This window comes from Diadema antillarum, unplaced genomic scaffold, assembly GCF_040938485.1.
Source record: "Diadema antillarum isolate AM-2024a unplaced genomic scaffold, OU_Dant_1.0 scf00000128, whole genome shotgun sequence".
Taxonomy (NCBI): Eukaryota; Metazoa; Echinodermata; class Echinoidea; order Diadematoida; family Diadematidae; genus Diadema; species Diadema antillarum.
In genome coordinates this window covers 4,511,450-4,531,955 of record NW_027271017.1, presented here as the reverse complement: position 1 = coordinate 4,531,955, position 20,506 = coordinate 4,511,450, and the positions used below count along the sequence as shown (strand labels likewise).

The following is a 20,506-nucleotide window of genomic DNA, read 5'->3' as shown; positions in this document are numbered from 1 at the left end:
AGATTCGACTTTAAAGATAATAAAAAGTTTTGGTACCTCAAAAGTGTCCTTGAATTTCCTTGTCTTAGTTTGTGTTTCAGGTTAAAGTACCTTTCATATAACTAACACTGTGAGACTTACTCGCCCCAAAGTGCTCTCATGTCTTAGTAATCATGCAATTAACTGCGATCAGCAGCCCCATACGCATAGCGACCAGCAGTCCCATACGCATAGCGTAATCGGGCTTCGCATTGTAGCATTCAGGATCATGACAGATTTAGTATCGCAGGGTAAATGTCAACTTAAAATCCCATAAATTCTTCAATTTGAAGACTTACCAATTAACTTGAAGTATTGAAAACAGGCTTCGGGCAACGTTTGGTTCTGCCTATAGTCCCTTTCTGTTCGAATTGATGACTGAATGTGACTCGGTCGACAGGACCTTAGGAGAGCTACATACAGTACACTGAATACTACAGCCAGTGCATGCGAACACATCACATGCACACAAATTTCAAATCCATGAACGGATAAGATGTTTGTGTGCGCATGCGCTGGCCATGGTATCCAGTGTATGTATGTAGCTCTCCCAAGGTCCTCTCGACCGAGTCACATTCAGTCATCAATTCGAACAGAAAGGGACTATTGGCAGAACCAAACGTTGTTCGAAGCCTGTTTTCAATACTTCAACTTAATTGGTAAGTCTTCAAATCGAAAAATTTTTTGGATTTTAAGTTGACATTTACCCGCGATACTAATTCTGTAACGATCCTGAATGCTACAATGCGAAGCCCCATTACGCTATGCGTATGGGGCTGCTGGTCGCAGTTAGCTATGCGTACAATGGGCTGCACGCTGCTGGTCGCAGTCAGTGGTTTCGTACAATATTTATCGACGCTGGTCAGCGTCGGCTCTGGTACGAAACCATTATTGCATGATTACTAAGACATGAGAGCACTTTGGGGCGAGTAATTCTCACAGACAACGTACTTTAACCTGAAACACAAACCAAGACAAGGAAATTCAGGGAAGCTTTTGAGGTACCAAAACTTTTTATTATCTTTAAAGACATTTACTCTGGGCAACATAAAATAATGTCAATGCAACCAATACAATGTATATCATAATTTTGACTTTGGCACCACTACACCACAAACTATATAATGTATGAACCACAAGGATATAAAACAACCAGAAATGTTTGCACCCCAGGGAAACATTCTTCAAAAAAGATGTTAGGATAGCAATTATGGCTAGAATGTCAACTTTTAGTAGCATCAGCCAATCAGGCAGCAGGATTTTTGTGTTACCATTAAACTCTAGAAGCTCTCTCTTCTGCCTTTTTTTCCTTTTTTTTCCATATGTGTGTCTGAAACATCCTTAAAGGTACACTCCGAAAAGGTGGGGTAAGTAACTTAAAGGACAGTTCACCTTCATATACAGTGGATTCCTGTCATAACGAAGTCCTCTGGACTGGCAATTTTTTTTGCAAAGTTTCATTATAAGCAAACAAACAAACAATACAAATTAACAGAGCAGGCAATGTTGCGGCCTGAATTTTTATTTCGTCGTAACTGGAATTTTGTTAAAACCGTGTTCATTTTAACGGGAGTGCACTGTACGTGTGAATTAAGAGAATGCAGCGATATTAGCAGGACACATCAGTGAAAGTTTCAAGAAAATTGGACAGTCTGTTCAAAAGTTATGCATTTTTGAAGTTTCAGTGCTGCCACTGCTGGATGAGAAGACTACTACAGCTTGTGATGTCACATGTGTAGAACGATATAAAGAAATTGACATATTTTCACTTTTCTCTTTCCTTAACTGCAGTAGTCTTCTTATCAACAGTGACTGTGCAGAAACTTTAAAATTCCATGCCTTTTGCATGGATGGTCTGATTTTCCTCAAACTTTCACTGAAGTGTTCTACTAATACCGTTGCATTCACTCAATCCACATTGTCTATGAATGTCAACTTGTCCTTTATATATGAATTGCATGTGGACAACTTTTACAATTTATTTTGCATAGCTCATGAGAAAGAGGGAGAGAAGAAATTTGTTTATTTTGTGTGTGTTCAAGAGAAATTGGCCCTTTCCTGTTTGCAAATGTAAAAGTTTTTATACTTTAGTACACAATCATCCAATACTAAATGCTATAAACATTCACTTGCAGCAGTGTTAGTGACACCGCAAACAGAAATATTAGCATCACAATTGTTTACAAGATGCACTGGAGGAAAAAGAAAATCAGCCGAAAACGAAAAACAAAAATCTTATTCAGAAATAATAAGAACACTACTTCAGCAGAGCAAACTAAATAGGAATGGGACACCATGCACAACAAAGTAATGTCTTAGAAAGCGACAGAATGAAATAAAAGATCACCAAAAATGTGTGTAGACAACCCAAACTGGGGGTAAGAAAAGGCGTATTGAGGGGAGTTTGAGACAAAAACAATGTACAATCACTAACACACATACACACACAAAAAAAAGACATAAATTCACACACCTAAAAAAAAATCCACCCACAATATTTAAGAAAATAAAACAGACCAGAAGACAGGTTGGAATCAGCATGAGTAAGACAGAAAAATACATGACAAACACGCTGTAGATGTTAAGAATCTTTTTTTACAAGTACAGTTGCCCGTTGCATAAAGTTACAATTACAGTAACTTTGCCATCCAATGGTAACTTCCATGGAATTCTTGATTTTGATTGGCTGTTGAGTACTGTTGCCATGGTATTTACCATTGGATGGCAAAGTTACCATAATTGTAACTTTTATGCAACGGGCCCCATCCAGGTGTAGGGTCTACATGAAAGAAGAGGTAGGGGGACTAAACAATCATAAAACACAAAAGATGGCACAGCACACTAACACCAAACCCTACTTGTGCCTTATGCTAAAGCTTCACACACAAATCCTGCAAAATCAAGCCAAACTACGCTGAGATTACAGCCCACCATAAAACTACAACAAGCGGACAGAGAAAATATGCAAAGTTTAGTACAACTTAAAAACAGAAAACATGCGCTCCCTTTATTCAAAAGTTGCCCATTAAGATCTGCACAGCAGCAGTACATAACTACATCATTGTATGATCTAATGTCCAGAAAGTTGTTTGATCTATGAACAAATTAATTATCCTAAGATTAAGTCTGTGTGGCAGCTGATCTGAAAGCTTCAATGTTGACATTCATGTGTGCCAAGACACATACAAATTCCCTCCTCACAAATGATGATTAATCATTTACATCATTTTTCCGTAATTTTTTTTTCCTGATACACTTGCTTTTCCTTATCAAAATCAACAATGACAACCAACCTTAGCTTTCATTAAAAACAGTTGATTTTATAAGGGCAATGATTAAAAAGATTGCTTTCCATTTTCCTTCAATAGAAATCTACTGAACACTGCATGTGATATTTAACAGAATATTGTCTACGGAGATATTGATATATAAATGGCTGTCACGGTAATATTTCCACATTCTGCCAATGCTGCCACTCCATCCATCCCCCCCCCCCCCCCCCATGAGGTAAAAATGATGAAAGAGTATAATTCGTAATCAGTGCTCCACGGTAAACTCATTCTGTAAGAATTTACAGTAGACCAATCTGCTGCCCTCTACTGTTCATCCTGCAACATTTTATTAATTTATCTTTGAACTGTTGTAACGGAAGTGTTAGCAATGTTAATGCAACCTACAAGCACTGCAAGGCACATACATGTACGTAGAAACTTTTTGCACAGTGGGGCACTGTTGAGGATGACAGTGAAAGAGAGAGAGAAAGAGAGAGAAAGAAAGAAAGAAAGAAAGAGAAGATGAGAGTGCGAGAGAGAGAGAGAGAGCGTGGAAACAAATAGGGAGGTCCCATTCTCCATTTAGTTGAACATCTACTAACCCACCAAGTCTTGGGGTAAGTTTGCTGCATATATTATCATCTCGTCCACTTTAAAATTGGCAACTTCAAATTAAACTAAGCTCTTTAAATTGGCAACTTCAAACTAAACTGAGCTCCTTATATTGGCAACTTCAAATTGAATTCCAAGCTCTTTAACTTGGCAATTTCAAATTGAACTGAGCTCTTTAAATTGGTAACTTCAAATTGAATTCCAAGCTCTTTAAAGGACAAGTTCACCTTCATAAACATAAGGATTGAGAAAATGCAACAATATTAGTAGAACACATCAGTGAAAGTTTGAAGAAAATTGGACAATCGATGCAAAAGTTATGAATTTTTAAAATTTTTGTGTTGGAACCGCTGGATGAGGAGACTACTACAGCTTGTGAGTCATATGCGTACAACAGTATAAAGAAAATGTAAAAGAAAATTCAACATATTTTCACTTTTTTCGCATAATAAAAGAGCACTTGACTTGCCTCTTTCTAAAGACAGGGGGAATAATATTACCCATAACATTTGTCGGTAACGAGTCAGGGGAATGTGCACTTTTTTTCAAAAGATGGAATTTTGTGAAATTCTCTTTATATTTTTCTTATATTGTTGTACGCATGTGACATCTAAGTTATTCATACACTGCAGTAGTCTTCTCATCCAGCGGGTACTGCACAAAAACTTCAAAAATTCATAACTTTTGAACGGATTGTCTGATTTTCCTCAAACTTTCAATGATGTGTTCTACTAATATTGCTACATTCTCTCAATCCTTATGTTTATGAAGGTGAACTTGTCCTTTAACTTGGCAATTTCAAATTGAACTGAGCTCTTTAAATTGGTAACTTCAAATTGAATTCCAAGCTCTTTAACTTGGCAATTTCAAATTGAACTGAGCTCTTTAAATTGGTAACTTCAAATTGAAATGAGCTCCTTATACCAGAAAGAGATTAGTGGAATTGGTTTAACTCGTGAAATGTGTGCATAATCGCCCCAAAATATATGCATAATCACATCACAATCATACAAAAATTCACCAATTTGAGAGGATAACATTCACTTCCATCTCCTACAATGTGTTGCCAATTTGAGGATCAATTTAGAATAATTCATTGCATTAAGGGCTTTTGATAATTCTGAAATGGAGATAAACAATGGAATAACAATAACAACAATAACAATAATAAGGAATAGTTGTATCTGGCCGAAATAAGGCTTATGTTGAGGTGGGGGAGGGAGTCCTACAAATTATATTTTAGCAAATGAGTGATAGTAATTGTGATGAAAAGATGCAGCATCAAACCCCCAAATGTGTGGTTTGTGAGACTCAATGATTAAACAGAACACCAATCCACATGACCACAGCAGGCAAAGCACACAAAATGCTGATGACACAATGCAGCAACTGCAAGACAAAAAAACACTAACCCAACTTCGCCTAGACTCTGCAGGCTTTTCATTCTTCTTCTGCTATAAAAAAGAAAGAAAGATTGGACAAGTTGAAAGAGAGAGGAGGACAAGAAGGAGAAGAAGAAACAGACGACATGAACTACTCTTTTCGCCAAGAGTGCAAGTCAAAAAGCGTAGCCGTAGACCCGTCATGCAAACTACGAATAAAACATGCACTTCTCAAATGTTTGTCACCGTTCAAGTTAGACACTGACTCTTATGATATCAGAGCCCTCTTTTGTTTTCAATCCTCATTTTCATTAGATACTTCCGCAAATGGCATACAAATTAGGCATAAAATGTGCCCATCATTGAGCTTTGAGCGTCAAACCAGTTTCACTGGGATTGATAATGTATTTCTCCGATTCTTTTAAAAATTTTGTTTGAAAATTTGTATCAAATAAGTGTAATCACATGACTGCAGACTGAATGCTTTGATATTTGAGGACACCATCATCATCTTTAATGAACCCTGGTAACCTCTTTTCTGACGGGGCGATCGTTAACGATCGCCCCGTCACTGTACAGGCATGCTAACCTGGAAACATTTAACTGCACATTACTTGAATATGAGACCGTTCTGAAGCAAATAATTTTCACACAACAATAGATATATAATGTACTCTTAAATAAATCCCACAAGGATTGGAACAATCATTCCCCAGCATTCCCACTGATTCCCATTGATCAGGTACTAGCTCTCCCCTTTAAAAGAATGTGAAGATAGAACTAAGAATGCTTGGAGCTGTAATGTAGTTTTCAGTACACCTAATATTTCAAGGGAAAAGCTAGCTAGAAATCATTTGAAGTGCTTAAAAATGCAATTCCTCCACTTTCTTGATTACATGGACTCGCTATTGAAATACAACTGAAACAAAATCATATGAAGGTTTCAGAAATGAGATAAAAGGAAAGCGATATTCTTTGGCAGACTGCCCAAGATCTATGCTCAGGCCTCAAAGCTTGCTTTTACACTGAGCATATCAAATTATTGGCTGACACTACAAATCATAATTGCAAATAATATTGTAAGCAAACTGTACAAAAGAAATTCATGCAATAATACTAACTGCATCTACTCCACTAACAAATTTTCCAATCTTATATCAAATGGAAAGAGATAATACATATATATATACATTGCTATTAGAATTTTGAACATGCATTGCTTTAGGGTGCACCATTTTTATCGCTTGAGATACATTCCCAAGTTCTGGACCTGAACTCAAACATGAATTATTGAATACAACAATCACAATGCCTGAATTCTCAATTCATTCTCTGACTATTCAGTTCTGATTGCATTTGATTAGTAGTTTGCTTGATAAGTTGTAATAAAACTACCATGTCATGGTTCATTTAATTTTCACCACAACTTTATCTCCCTCACACGACAAAGACAGACACTTTCCCAGACAATCTCGATGACGACTTCATCCAATCCATAATATTCAGCTAGACAATCAACACACACAATTCCTATCAACTCAAAAGCATCACTATCGTCTCACCATCGCATAACATTATCTTTGCAATTTGTACTTATTCATTCTGTCAAAGAAAAACAAAACACATAATCATCCTTCTAACACACACACAAATCTCATCTGTTTGCAGCTACTGTTTGTGTAACTAAAGTATTGTATGAACACACACACAGACAAACATACATACTGACACAAACAGATGGACACACAGATATGGACATACAGTGTAGACACAGACACCAAAACACACACACACATTCACAGCCAAATACATTCATTCAGACACCATCACAAAGACAAACAGACACCAACATACAGACTAACACATAAACAACACACACACAAACACACATTACTGCATGATACAGACAATCACTTCCCTAATCTGAAATTTGACTTCAATGAGCAACAAAGAAAATCCTGCTAACCAACTCTCAGCCCGATCTCCAATTCCTTCATTTGTTTTCTTGGGCCAGAACGATTGAAAACATCTTTGACCACCGCTTCCATACAATTTTGTCTCCTTTTCATTAAGGGAATGATGCGAACCGCCAAATGGAAGAAAATCTGCACAATAATTTGGTTTCAAACTACTGGTAATCACTAGGTGTTGTTTTTCTCTTCCTTTTTAACAATTCTTCTCAAACTGCACACTGACTTAAATCTGACATTCTTGAAGAAAAGCAGTGCAGATGTCATTCACTAATGCTGTTTTTAAATCAGGTAACATACAAAGTATACCACAAAAAATATCAGCTGTGTGGGCAAGATAAGTTCCCAAAGTCGCCAAAATGCCAACCCCAGCCCCAATCTGCTTGGAGCTCATTTGAAATTCTCAGGATTTCACTGAACCCGAACCGCTCGAGTCATTACATCACGGTTTACCCATGTGATACGTCTTTGCTCCGCCGCCTCCCGTTCCAAAAGACCACACAGCGGTCGAGATGTTTAGGAAGGCTGCGGCGGCTGGCGGACGTCGCGATGCACGTCTGACCATGCTAGAATGAGCCACGCCGGTTCACGTGTCACCCGATGACTAACGCCACTGAAGTGGCACTGCATAATTACCACCATGCTCGGGGGCTGCACTTGGCACACGATTCCCATCAATTATGCAGAATACTGATCATTTCCAACATCGTTTCCACGTCTCTTCCTCACTGGGGAAGGGTGCATCCCGATGGCTCCCCTTAAAACATCATTACCACGGCAACACATCATCTTTCACTTTAGCATCTCAGAAACATTAATCATTCACAAGATCTTGTGTATCACTAATGTAAGCACCAGCACATTTCATCATCAGGACTTCATCGGCTCACTGTCCTTGTCATTATCAACATCATAATCACATCACTATTATCACCATCATAATCACCATGGTAACTACATGTACCACCATCATCATGCTCCCAATAGTTACCACCATCATCTTTACTACCATAACACTCGTCACTACAATCACCTATTTCAAGACCACTATCATAACCAGCACCACCAATACAAGAATCACTCTTGCCACCATTATAACCATTACCATCATCATTACGCAAGTTACAAATGTACAAATCATCTTCTTATCACCGCTATCATCATCCTAGTCACTATTATCGCCTATTTCACACCATTATCATAACCAGCACCACCAATATACCTGTCACCATTATAACCTTCACCATCATCATAAGAACAGTTACAATCATCATTTCCTCATCACCATTATCATCCTAGTCACTATAATCACCCATTTCAAGACCATTACCATAACCAGCACCACCAACATAATAGTCACTCTTATCAAAATTATAATCATCACCATAATTACAACCATCATCTGCATAAAACCATTATACCATTATCATAGCTATCATCATTATCAAATGCTATCTTCATCTATCGTATCTCCACCATCATGTCATTACCATTGACACATCAGTTGCTCCTGCTACAATTGCTCCAGTCTCATTTTCTCCAAGGACATAGGGTTAGGGTTAGGGTTCCGTTGGGATAGGTTTTTAGGTTTAGTTTGATGTGAGGATTAGGATTAGGGTGAGGACTATGTTCGTGGGTAGAATTTAAATTTGGCTTAGCGTGCAGATATTTCAAGTGAACAATTGCCGCAGGAGCAAAATGTCATGGAAACATCGCTGCCACCACTATTAAAACATCATCATCACCATAGCAACACAGTCACTATCATCATCCTCATCATCATCATCACAAATATCATCCTTATCATACATAAACATCACCACTATCATCCTCTCGCATCTTTCTCTTGATCATCACTGCAACCAAACGTCATCAGACCATTCTCTCCACTCCCTCCCATTGCTCCATCCTAACGTCCAGGTACTAGAATCCCAAAATTGACTTGTCACTCTGTGTGTGTTACTAACTCGTTTTAGTCAACAAGAACACAGAACGGCATTGCGTTTTTAAAACAACTTCTAACTTTACAATATTCAAAATGGACTGTAACCTTCTTTTCGTTTCCACCACCTGCTAATCCTTCACCTGTTGATTGGCCAAGACTTCATAAATCTTATACCAAACAACATCCAAAGCATTGCATGATTTCCCACCCCCTCCATAGCAGCTCCATTCTTACTTTAAAGGGATTGTACAGTTTTGGTTGAGATTGGGGTTTCAGATTTCAACTTTTTGAGAGATACATATCATTAGAAGCTTTTAATATACAATTACAGAACATACAATTCTACGAGGAATTCAAAGTTTCTTTGATGAAAATTGGTTTTGAAATTGCTGAGATATGCAAACACAAAGAAAAACAAAGTGGTCCTAATAAAAAATGGGTCCACCGTGTCTTCTGACCTCTTTGTTTTTGGATGTCTCATTCATTTCTAAACCAATTTTCATCAAATAGAATTTGAATTCCATTTAGAATTGTATGCTCTTTAATACTTCGTAAGTTGTTTCTCATTATCTCACAAAAAAGTTGGAAGCCTGAAGCCCCATCTCACCCAGAAGTGTACTATCTCTTACACCTGTTGACGGTTTGATTTTACTACAACACGCATTAAATTCCCATAGACTTCTGCCCGAGTATGCTCGGGACTCGTCCTCAATGGGTTAAAATACTTTGTCAGGACAATTTTCTGTTTCCTCCTCCTTTCCCCGTCAGTCATTTATTGAACATACCTCTTCTGGAATCGTCTGGAACTCCTCGTTCATGTTCGGAGAGTCCCAGGGGTGACTCGCGTTGCTACTGGCAACCTGGCCCTCCAGGGGGCGGGCGGTGGAGGCGGGCGACGCTGGATGTACGGCAGGGGGCGTTCCACTCCCCTAGAATGGGCGCAAGAAGGATTTAGAGCGGTCATTGGGGACAAACATGTACTCCAATGTCATCTTTCATCGTCAAGCCCCCCTCATCTACTTCGCTAGATTTGAAAACAAACTCTTGCTTGGTGCATTAGGGGCCCTTCGATTCTTTCTCAGCCAGTTTTACAACATGAATCATTACCCTACAAATTCCTGCTTTCTCCATAGTATGACTTTTTGGAGGTTGTTTTTTTTTGTTGTAGTCTGCAATCCAAGTTTTATTGACTCATTTCATCAGTGTCATATCATATCATTACTGTTCGTGTCCTCACTGAGCCTATGTTCTGTCTACCATCATTAAAGCAAAGTATCTAAAGTTTTCTCTCGTAAATTATACTTGACTTTTGAGAATATACAAACAGAATTCCTCTGCATAAATAATCTCCCCAGTACTAACACTGATAACTTTAACAGTGAATAATTTCCTCCAATTAATACCTATTTCCAAAATGCATTACAGCAAACTGTATACACATAAAGAACAAGACATTACTTGTGTGTGCTCGCATTACAAAGAAATCACATGTATTTAGCATTTGTTTTTTTTTTAATGGATTTTGAAGACTTTTGTTTTTGTTGTGATTTTTACAGAAAGGATTAGCAGCAAAGTTTTTTTTTTTTTTTTTGGGGGGGGGGGGGGTGGTAAGGATGGAGGTAGGATTAATTAGGTGTAGTGCATAGACCATACGCTGCTTTTTTGCAATGTTTGTGTACAGGTGGCACAAAGCACATGTCCAATGGAATTCCACTCGCTCCTCTTCTCTGTAGCTTTTAACAACCGAGCATATGGAGGGAGCACTGTCATGTGTCTGGATAATATGTTTGTTGTTTGTGTGTATGTGTGTGTGTGTGTGTGTGTGTGTGTGTGTGTGTGTGTGTGAGCATGTGTTTTAATGAATTAAGAAAGTTATACGCTGTACAGAGGTCCGGATGTACATTATCTCATAAAAAATTCGAATTCATATCGCAGAACCTACTTCCATTGTCAGACACCAAAGTGTCCCATAAAGATGTGTGTGTTTCTGCATGTGTGTGTACATTCGTACAGGATGTATGTGGTGCTTTTATGAAGATGTACAGTATACATGTACCTTTCTAGGTGAATACATATAGACAAAACATTTCAAAATATTCTAATTTTCAGTTTCATAACCATTTGCTTTTAATCTCCATCTCAATCATTTACATGCAATTCTTTTGCAAAAAATCAGAAAGAAACTACTGTTGAGAGTAACAAGAACTTTTCATGTTCTGAAATTTGATGTCAATTTCAAAATTAGTTATGACCTAACGAAATATTCAACTACTAAAAAAAATAGGAGTGAATAGACTAATATCAGTCAGATAATAAAAAGCAAATACATAAACTGGTTATTTGTTTGTGTGTTTTTAGTTGCTCTTTATTGCTATTTTGGATGTTTATCTTTCCAGTATTCTAAAGTAAAGAAGGAAATAAAAAATTCCACAGGCAAGCATGCATTCATTATTATTTTTCTCGATATGGTCTAATTGCTCTGACATTGACACAAATCTATCTAACAGTGAAATTACAATAGAAAGTTCCTCTCTATTTATAAGCTTTTTCCCCCACTATAGTTTGTCTTTTTTTGCTACAAAGTCACACAGATAAGCTACACTCATGCCAATTGTATTTCAAGCTCCCCCCCCCCGATTTTTGTAAACACGTATCTACCTTCACACTTAATCTGAAAAGGTATTGACGAACAAGCACTACTGACACTATTCGCGATGCTTTGACACTGAAAACGGCGTCCTTTACTTGTGATTATGTTGTGAGTTAGTCGTCCAAAAGTTGTGCTTTGGCACTTTAATTGTCTCTGTGCTTTTGCTGTGATTGCGTTATGAATAGGTGGTGAACGAAGTCTACATGTGAAGTTATTCTCTCTCCACACTTTACAGAGCTAGATGATGTACAATCCAAGTGTCTGGTATTCCTTTCAAGATCAGTGTTGTTGAGTGTGCATTCATTTTCTGGACTGCACAGAATGATTTGGCAAAGCGACGTAAAAGCAGCTGAATTGGTAACAGCCAATGAGTGCGCATGTCTCTCTTTCCCGAAAGTGTTTGGTTTTCATCGAATCATGATATTTCGAAGAAAATCTCTTCAGTTGCAAGGTTTTCTTGATTTCACTTTCTTTCTATTCCACTAAGAATGGTAACATCACCACAATGTGAAGGTGATAGCGTGCTTAGAAGACTTTCTCTTCTCTGGGCAGAGCAAATCTATTTCACATCTGCTCAGCAAAAAAAAAAAAAAAATGTCCCAAATGACATGACGAATCAATGTCTTTCAATACATTTGTATTGTATTCTGGACTGCACTGTTATCTGAATAGGGGGACAAATATTTGATACCACAATTTATTATCCATTTTTTTTTCTTTTAGAATAGGGCAAGATTACAAAATTCTGTACATTCATTTTCATCTACATGACATTGTATTAGAATACAGACACATTAAATGTGACTGCCATTACAATGTTGTGAGCTTACTGTTCATACAATAAATATGTTTGTGTTTTGTTTGTTTTGTTTTGTTTTTCCCTTCCTCCATCCAAGCCCCACCCCTCGCACAGAAAGTCTGGCTAGTAGAAAATATGACACATAAATTTGAACGAGAATGAGCGAACACGCAGCACGAATACATTCCGACAGATTAAGTTACACACAGAAGAAACACGACAAAAAAAAGAAGAAGACATTGGTGCATGCTGTGATAAAATTTCAGGAAGCTGTTACACGAGAAGTGAAGAAAGAGAGCCGCATCGCGTAGTTTATTTTGATTAAATGCCAGTACATTCTCAGACGCACCATGAACTCCAATCCCCAAGACATACATACATGACACCCGTGCAAAGCCCAAAGCGAACATGTACAGAACACGATACCATGACAAAACATTTTTTTTTTTTTTAAGGGCAAAAGATGACATGAAATTTTCCCCCCAAAAGACCCAAACACCTGTAGATATTACTCGAAATTACAGACTCGTGGAATAAATGACATGATGCATGACATTGTAGATTAGAAACATGTCTATTCGACTGCAAGAAGCCAGCGTATAGAGAAAGGAATTTTACAGACGAGAAATTGACTCGGCTCTACCTGGACCTCCCCCTTCCTGAACCCTACAAATGTATAACACAGATGTCGTGATTTCCTCTGCTCTGCAAAAATCTTACCATATATTTCAAAGTAAGGATTTTTTTTTCATTCTTGAAATTTACATTTCTTTTAAATGTTGAATGAATGAATGAAAATCAAGCAGAGAAATGTGTCTGAAGTGTTTTATGCAATCGATCACGGACGCACTTTGATTTTTATTACCACTGGTTCAAGATGGAAATTGCTGAAATGTTCCCATAGAACAGAATTACTACGTGTCAACTCTCCCTTTAATCTAAAAAGCATGCTTAAGGCACCGTCTTAAAAAGTTTCGGGGGGAGGGGGGGTGGGGGGATACTTAGCTTCATGGACCTACAATGTAAATGCCACCAGCATCTTTGATATTGGATAAATATAAAATTACCAGGGTTGAAGATAATGGCTAAATACTTTTAACAAGAAAAAAAAATGACAATTCTTTCACACTGAGCACACTTCAATTGGTAATTCAGGAATTTTGAGGGAAAAACTGATTCACAAGGTTTAAGGGTATTTTTTCACTTCTCTGGAACTGTGATACATGCTGTGTTAGGATCATGCTGTATTTTGTTTTCCATCAACAGTACATTAGTGTACAACTGTGTCGATGTATGTCCATTCCTCCCTAAATCTGTTGCCATCCAAGGTGTTGTAATAAAAATAGTGTATGGTCTTTACCCGTGCAATGGAACAAGATTTCGCACTCAGTGAGAGATGGGATGCAGTATTCAACTCGGCTTTGCCTCGTCGAATAGAGTGCCTATATACAGTATCTTTCACGTCATGCAAAATCTTGTACCATCGCACTTGTGACCATTCACTATTTGTATAATATTGGTTTGGTGTGTGTATTTATTCATCCCTCTGTATGGTGGAATAGCATAGCGTGCGGTTTGTGTGTGAGTGCGTACGTTTGTGTGTGTGTGTGTGTGGCTACAAAGAGCTTACCTGCGTATGAATCATGTTACTATGGGCTTTCTGCAGCTGCTTTTCCAGCACGCTAATTCTTGTTTTAATGCCGCTTATGTCCTTTTGCAGCTTTTCGGATGGATTTTGGCTGTACTCCCGCTGGGTGTGCTACGGGGTGGAGGGGTGAGACGATGCAAAGAAGGGGTGGAATGGAGGCCAAAAAAATGTTCGTCAAGCTCAGAAAACCGAAAAAAAGAAGAACAGATGGACAACCAGACCATTCAGACAGTGTATACAGTACTGTACACGCCATATATTTCGCGAGTCTAAATTTTTACGAATCGGGAATTCCCGACAATTTCGCGAGTGGTTAAATTCATGATCGTGGAGTCCTGTACTGAAGGGAGAAATGTACAAGCATATGTAACATCCACACCAGGATCAGAGTCAATATCTTTATGTGTCTTTCGTGAATAGCACCCGCCTTGCGATATTCGTGAAAATAGAAACCTCGCGAAATACTCGGCATATACAGTATATGGAAGAAAAAAATCAACACAAAACAAACAAAAACACACACAACTTTACTTGAAAAGAACACTGAAGTATCAACCTCTAAATGTCATAACAGACACAGTCTACGACGTCAAAGGAAGGAGAGTACGTTTGTTTGGCTGTTTGTTTGTCTGTTTTTGAAAGAAGTGAAATACATGTATGCTCGGCTCTGAACAGAGAATGCATAACAATATGCTTTAGGATAGCTATTTTTTATCTCAACATCAGCAAATTGCACATGCTTTAGAAAATACATTGTAGTTGGCCCATGTTTTTCCCTTTTTTTTCACAATGCTGCGCAAGTCAGGGCACAAATTCAGAACAGGTTCAGAGATAAGAAATGAAAATAATTTCTAATTGCTCTACAGATCACTTTGTGATCTCAAGTACTCTCCTACTTTTGAAAAAAAAAGAACAAAACAAAAACACACCAACAAGATGCACAGAACTGAGAGTTACAGAACTAAACAACCTCAAATTTACCATCTCAATAAAAACAAAATATGAATAAAGCATGGACAAAAAAAAAAACATCCCCAAAGCAAAATGGCATCAATGTTCAATAATACACATAGCTTGTCCTCTCGAGTATGATAAAAATACCGGGGGGAAAAAAAAAACATACAAGAAAACAAAGAAGAAAACCCAGAACTCGTCATCACCAACGCATAGAGGGCGCCCTGCGTAAGCATTTCAGACCGTGATGCAAACAGCAAGAGTAAGAATGACAGGAAAGGGCATACAGATGATTGGATGCATGAGGAACGTAATGAACAACGAAGCGGCGAGAGATACTAGATGAGAGAAAACCCCGGGAAACGCCCACCTCGGGCGTGGTCCCATTCTTCCTTCTCCCATCCCCCTCCCCCTTCCCAAGGGGGAGGGGGGGGGGGGTTACTTACTTCCCTAGGGTCTACATCTACGCTTTTCTTCCGACTGTTCCGCCCCTTCCGCTTGCCCGGCGGGGACTTGGGGCAGTGGAGGCTAGTTAGGCTCTGGGAGCGATTTTTTTGCAGGCTCGCGCGGGCCTTCCGTCGGGTGAACGGAGAAGATGCCCACTGACCGAGGTGCGAGAAGGGTCAGAGTTGAGAGGGGATGACAGAATGTGGGGGAGGAAGAGAATTTAATGGGAGAGGACGTTAAAGAAAGAGAAAGGATTGGAAAGTTGAGGGGGGTTTTTAAAGAAAAATAAGGAACGGGAGAGAGAATAGAGTTATACAGAAATCATTATACATTCCATGCTAATATCTGGAAGAAAGGTCATGTGGAAAAAACAAAACAGAAAAAAAAAAAGGAGAAAAATTGCTAATGAGATGAGGTAACACATTGCAGGTTGACGGATGATTATATTTGATGCCAAGTCTTATTAGTTCCCTCCACAAACTGAAAAGAAAATTGACAAAGATCACTGAAATCAACGTGAAAATAACACATTAACTCTGGGTAGTTTTTTTCATTCTACCCTACTATGTCAAAGACATAAAAACTTCCTCTAGATTTTCTCACTCCTGAACCTCCCTTCCAACTCCCTACCCCTCAAAAAGAATAAGAAGAAGAACAACAACAAGAAAATATGGAAGTTTCTTTTTTTTTTTCTTCTCTATGGGAATGAATTCATCACTTGTTCTGCGATGGATGTTGCAAGCGGAACCACTGCATGCTCTCCACATGAGCAAATCATCTCCCGGGGATGACTTCTGGATGCATTCAATTAGGACGGTTTGTGAAAGAGCTCCCTTGTGTATGTGGGGGGGGGGGGGGGGGGGGGGGGTGAGGGACTCATAAACAGGTGTTTTCAAACTGTCTGGCAACTACACAAATGGTATTTTCTTGTGGTAGACACTGGAAGATGGCAGCTTTCATCCTCGAGCCAACATCCAACCTCCATGTAACAACATCCTGGGACCGCTTATACTTGTACCATCACTGGAGAAATTCAACATACAACAATGTGAAGAAATGTACCCCAGCCTTCCCGCTCCTCCACCCCCCCCCCCCCCCCAACCAGCTCACACTTTCAACACAAACTAACTCATCCTGCTACCACTTCTGAGTGATGTTGAAATCAAACCGCTGCCAAGCAATAATAACCATGTACACGTAGGCCGAAACACAAATGTAAGTGACGACAAAATGTCCACCAATCTATTTCAAATCCGACAAACAATAAAATATGCATTCCTTCTTCCATAGATTGTGACAATTGTACATTCATTTCTCATTCACAAATGCACTCTCTCAACTCTCTTTCTCTCCCCCCCCCCCCGACTTTTATCTTCCCTTTTTTTTCTCTCTCTGTCTCAGAGCCTACTTGTATCCCTTTAATTGCACTTAAATATACATTTATCTATCATGCATATCGACATCCATTATACTGTCCCTCAAAAAAAAATGGACATATGGCTAGCCATTATCAAGTTTCAATCTCTTAACAATCCAACATTAGAGCCCTCCCTCCCTTTTTTCCCTTCTTTTGAAGGAAAAACAAAATCTTTCGCTTTCCTTTATTTCTCTGCTTTGAAGGAGCGCTCTCTCGAATGAATATCACGGAAATTTTTATTCACTTTGCGCGCCGAGCACACAGGACAAGGTGCGATGCGCAGGTAACCCAATCTTGGAATCATTTGATCACCTTGGTCCCAGGGGGGAGAACCAGAGAAAAGGGCAAATGGGGAGTGGGGGGGGGGGGGGATGGGGGTAGAAGAGGAAATCAAGTTTTCTTCTCTTTCCGGCATCGCTGGCTCTCCTCTCACGATTCATGACGGAGAGATTCTCCGCTCTCATTCCAGCCGCAGATCAACTGGACGACTTGCCGTGTGCTTTACATACCCGTACAGACTCCCATTCATCTATCCACATCCAAACGCTGCTAGCTGTTCTCCTGACTGTTTTACTCGGTAAATGCTTCTTGGAGAAAATAAAAAGACCTGTGCCTTGACTGAAGACTATCCCATCTCAGTACAGCAGCTGTATATGGACAGGCTGAACACAACAGAAAGGAACATATAGATTTTGTTCCTCAGGCTAATGCACTTTCCATGAACTTTATAATTTGGTAGGAAAGGAGTAAGAAAAAAAAAATCTAATATTCAAACTCAGTCTTGAAATTAGGCTAACGAAAATCAACTTTAGCATGTTGGTATTGCGGGAAATGGAATGCAGAAAAGTGCAGGGGGAAAACTGCATACGCATTGACTGGCACTGCACACTGTTGTATATCCTGAAGTATCAAGAGGCTGTCAAAGGTTTTTTTTTTAATCTTTGTGGGGTCTGGGAGAATTTTGTCGGTTAATGTAATTTTTATCGGCAGCCTTATGACAGCGATTTGCATCAGACGTGTCATAAAACCCTGCAGAAATATTTCCCCCATTAAAGAACAGTTCTGAACAATCGTGACTAAGCGTAATATTGCACCATGCTTTTTTTTTTCGTCTTCTCTTTTCGATTTTCTTTTGTCTTTCTTTTGTGGGGATAGGTAGAGTTAGGGACTTCTTTAGGAACTCATACAGAAGAATTTTAACAGGAATAGTGATGAGTCCACCAAATAACATGATGGAAGAGACTTCAACATGAGGAATTTGTGCAGTAGGCTGTTAACTGGGTTCAAGCCGCAAGGTTGACTCGCTATCACAATTACGCTGTCACTTTCTGTAATCGGCAAAAGGGTCTCCCCCAACTTTTTGGTCTCTCAGCCGACAACAACTTGACAGAGAGAGGCTGAGCGAGGCAGGACAATCATAAGTGCACTTTGAGCAGAAGTCATTTTTGTCCCTTTAAAACGCCATGGAGATGATATCGCTACGGAAACAAAACTCGCCTGGTCTCTCCTGCCATGCTTAACGGGAGAAACAAGCGAGCAGATGGCCAGATCGACTCTCGGTCACTCGGCACCCTTCGCGCACACACACTCAACTCTACATCCCCGTAACGCAACCCAAGACCAATTTATCTGGGAGCATGTTTTCTCGCCGGGCGCAAACACCGGTACCTCATGATGGGGGATCGCCAGCGGATTATGTTCCGGGAGGAATATTCCTGCACCGATGCCCAGAGAAAGCTTGACGTGCCCGCTAAAAAAAAGAAAACAGTCGTGGCAAAGGTGCGATAATGTTTGCTTTCGGCAAAATCCAAGACACAGCTGAAAGACCATGTGCCTCAAATGCCCCCCCCCCCCTGTAACCCGACGACTCTCCCCTCTCGAGTGAAGATCACTTCGGAAAGTACGATGCCAAGTTGTACTCATTTGATATATATCACGCAATGTCCTCAAACAACACAAAACATTGCCCCCCAAAAATCGCTGTATAATCCAAAAGATATCATTCTCACGAACACACAGGATCACTGGGATTATCACAAAGCGCTTGCTCATCCGAAACAAGATTAAATATCTGATGATCTGTTTTCCTTCTCCAGTTCTCGGCAAATCATTCTCTCTGCCAATGTTTAGTATCTTTCACATTAAAGCTTGAATTAGAACAGATAAAACAGTAAAAAACACTTCTAACATTCAACAACGTGGCTAATAGCCCGGGCCCTGTTGCATAGAAAAGGTACAACCAAACATAAGTCAGAAAATCATATTGAGTCAGGTACAGTATCAGCCAATCAGAATTGAGTTTTCAGAGACTTATGTTTGATATTCCCATTTATGTTTGATCCCAACTTTTAAATAAAAGAGCCCTAGTTCTATGAACTGATTAACTGAACAGAAAAAAAAAGAGAAGAGAAACGGAATAAAACATAACAAAAAACATAACAAGGAAAACAAGTAAATTTTAATGATGCAAAATAAGAACAAAACTCACCTGTGAAATTCCATACAGCAGCTGACTTGCCTATAATAACAATCGGTGTGGATCAAGTTGTAATTTTTTCTGCTCAAATTTGTGCAAACCCCCCAAATAGAGAGAGCTGTGACAGAAGGCTGCAAAGGTTTTATTTGTTTGTCTATTCCACTACGCAAACAAACATCCCACTCCTTTGAAACGTGGTCATACACAAAATATCACTGCCTCTCTCACGGATGGGAAGTGTTGGAAAATTGTTTTGATGTCATAAATGGTCAGAGTTGTACGACAAATACAGAGGGGGAAAAAAAATGAACACCCAACTTCCTATAAAACACCCCCACTACGAGGTATACTGCCTAAAACATGTGACACAGAGTCACAAACACACACACAGACATACCTGTGCACACACACAGACATGCACACACACACACACACACACACACACACCCACACACACACACACACACACACACACACACACAGTATACTTCCTCATTGCGTAACTTGCCTCTGTTGATAGTTTCCATAGCAACTGCCAATTTCAATAACCACATATCATTCTGTCTCCAACGAACATGTTCTTGCACCACACAATCGTACCCCACAATTCCTTGTACTAAAAACTACCAGAAGAGAACCGCAGAATCTTCTAACAACACTAGCGTGCAAGCCAGCCTCCAGACATCACTGTTCCATTTTGAAAATCCAATCTAACAGCTACTTCAAAAGACACACACATTAAAAAAATGAAGGGGAGATGAAAATGGAGCGGGTCAAACATTTCACTACTTACACTGAACAATTGATTTCTCAACAGCGCAAACCAACCAGCTTTCCTCCAACAAACCATTCCATGAAATTACTCCCACGTGATCGGGCAACTGTGTATTTCATCATGACTCCTGCCTTTTCTTTT

General features: G+C 39.2%; 1 protein-coding gene across 1 annotated transcript in view; it reads right to left on the bottom strand.

Moving 5' to 3' along the window:
* The window catches only part of LOC139720496 (rho guanine nucleotide exchange factor 11-like), a 219,763-nt gene that overhangs the window by 62,144 nt on the left and 137,113 nt on the right, over positions 1–20,506 (bottom strand). Inside the window, exons 10-12 of the mRNA XM_071631850.1 lie at positions 15,697–15,852; positions 9,985–10,128; positions 5,315–5,356 (exon numbers count right to left, since the gene is read on the bottom strand). Of these exons, the coding sequence (XP_071487951.1) occupies positions 5,315–5,356; positions 9,985–10,128; positions 15,697–15,852 (342 nt within the window). The remainder of the gene's footprint in view (positions 1–5,314; positions 5,357–9,984; positions 10,129–15,696; positions 15,853–20,506) is intronic.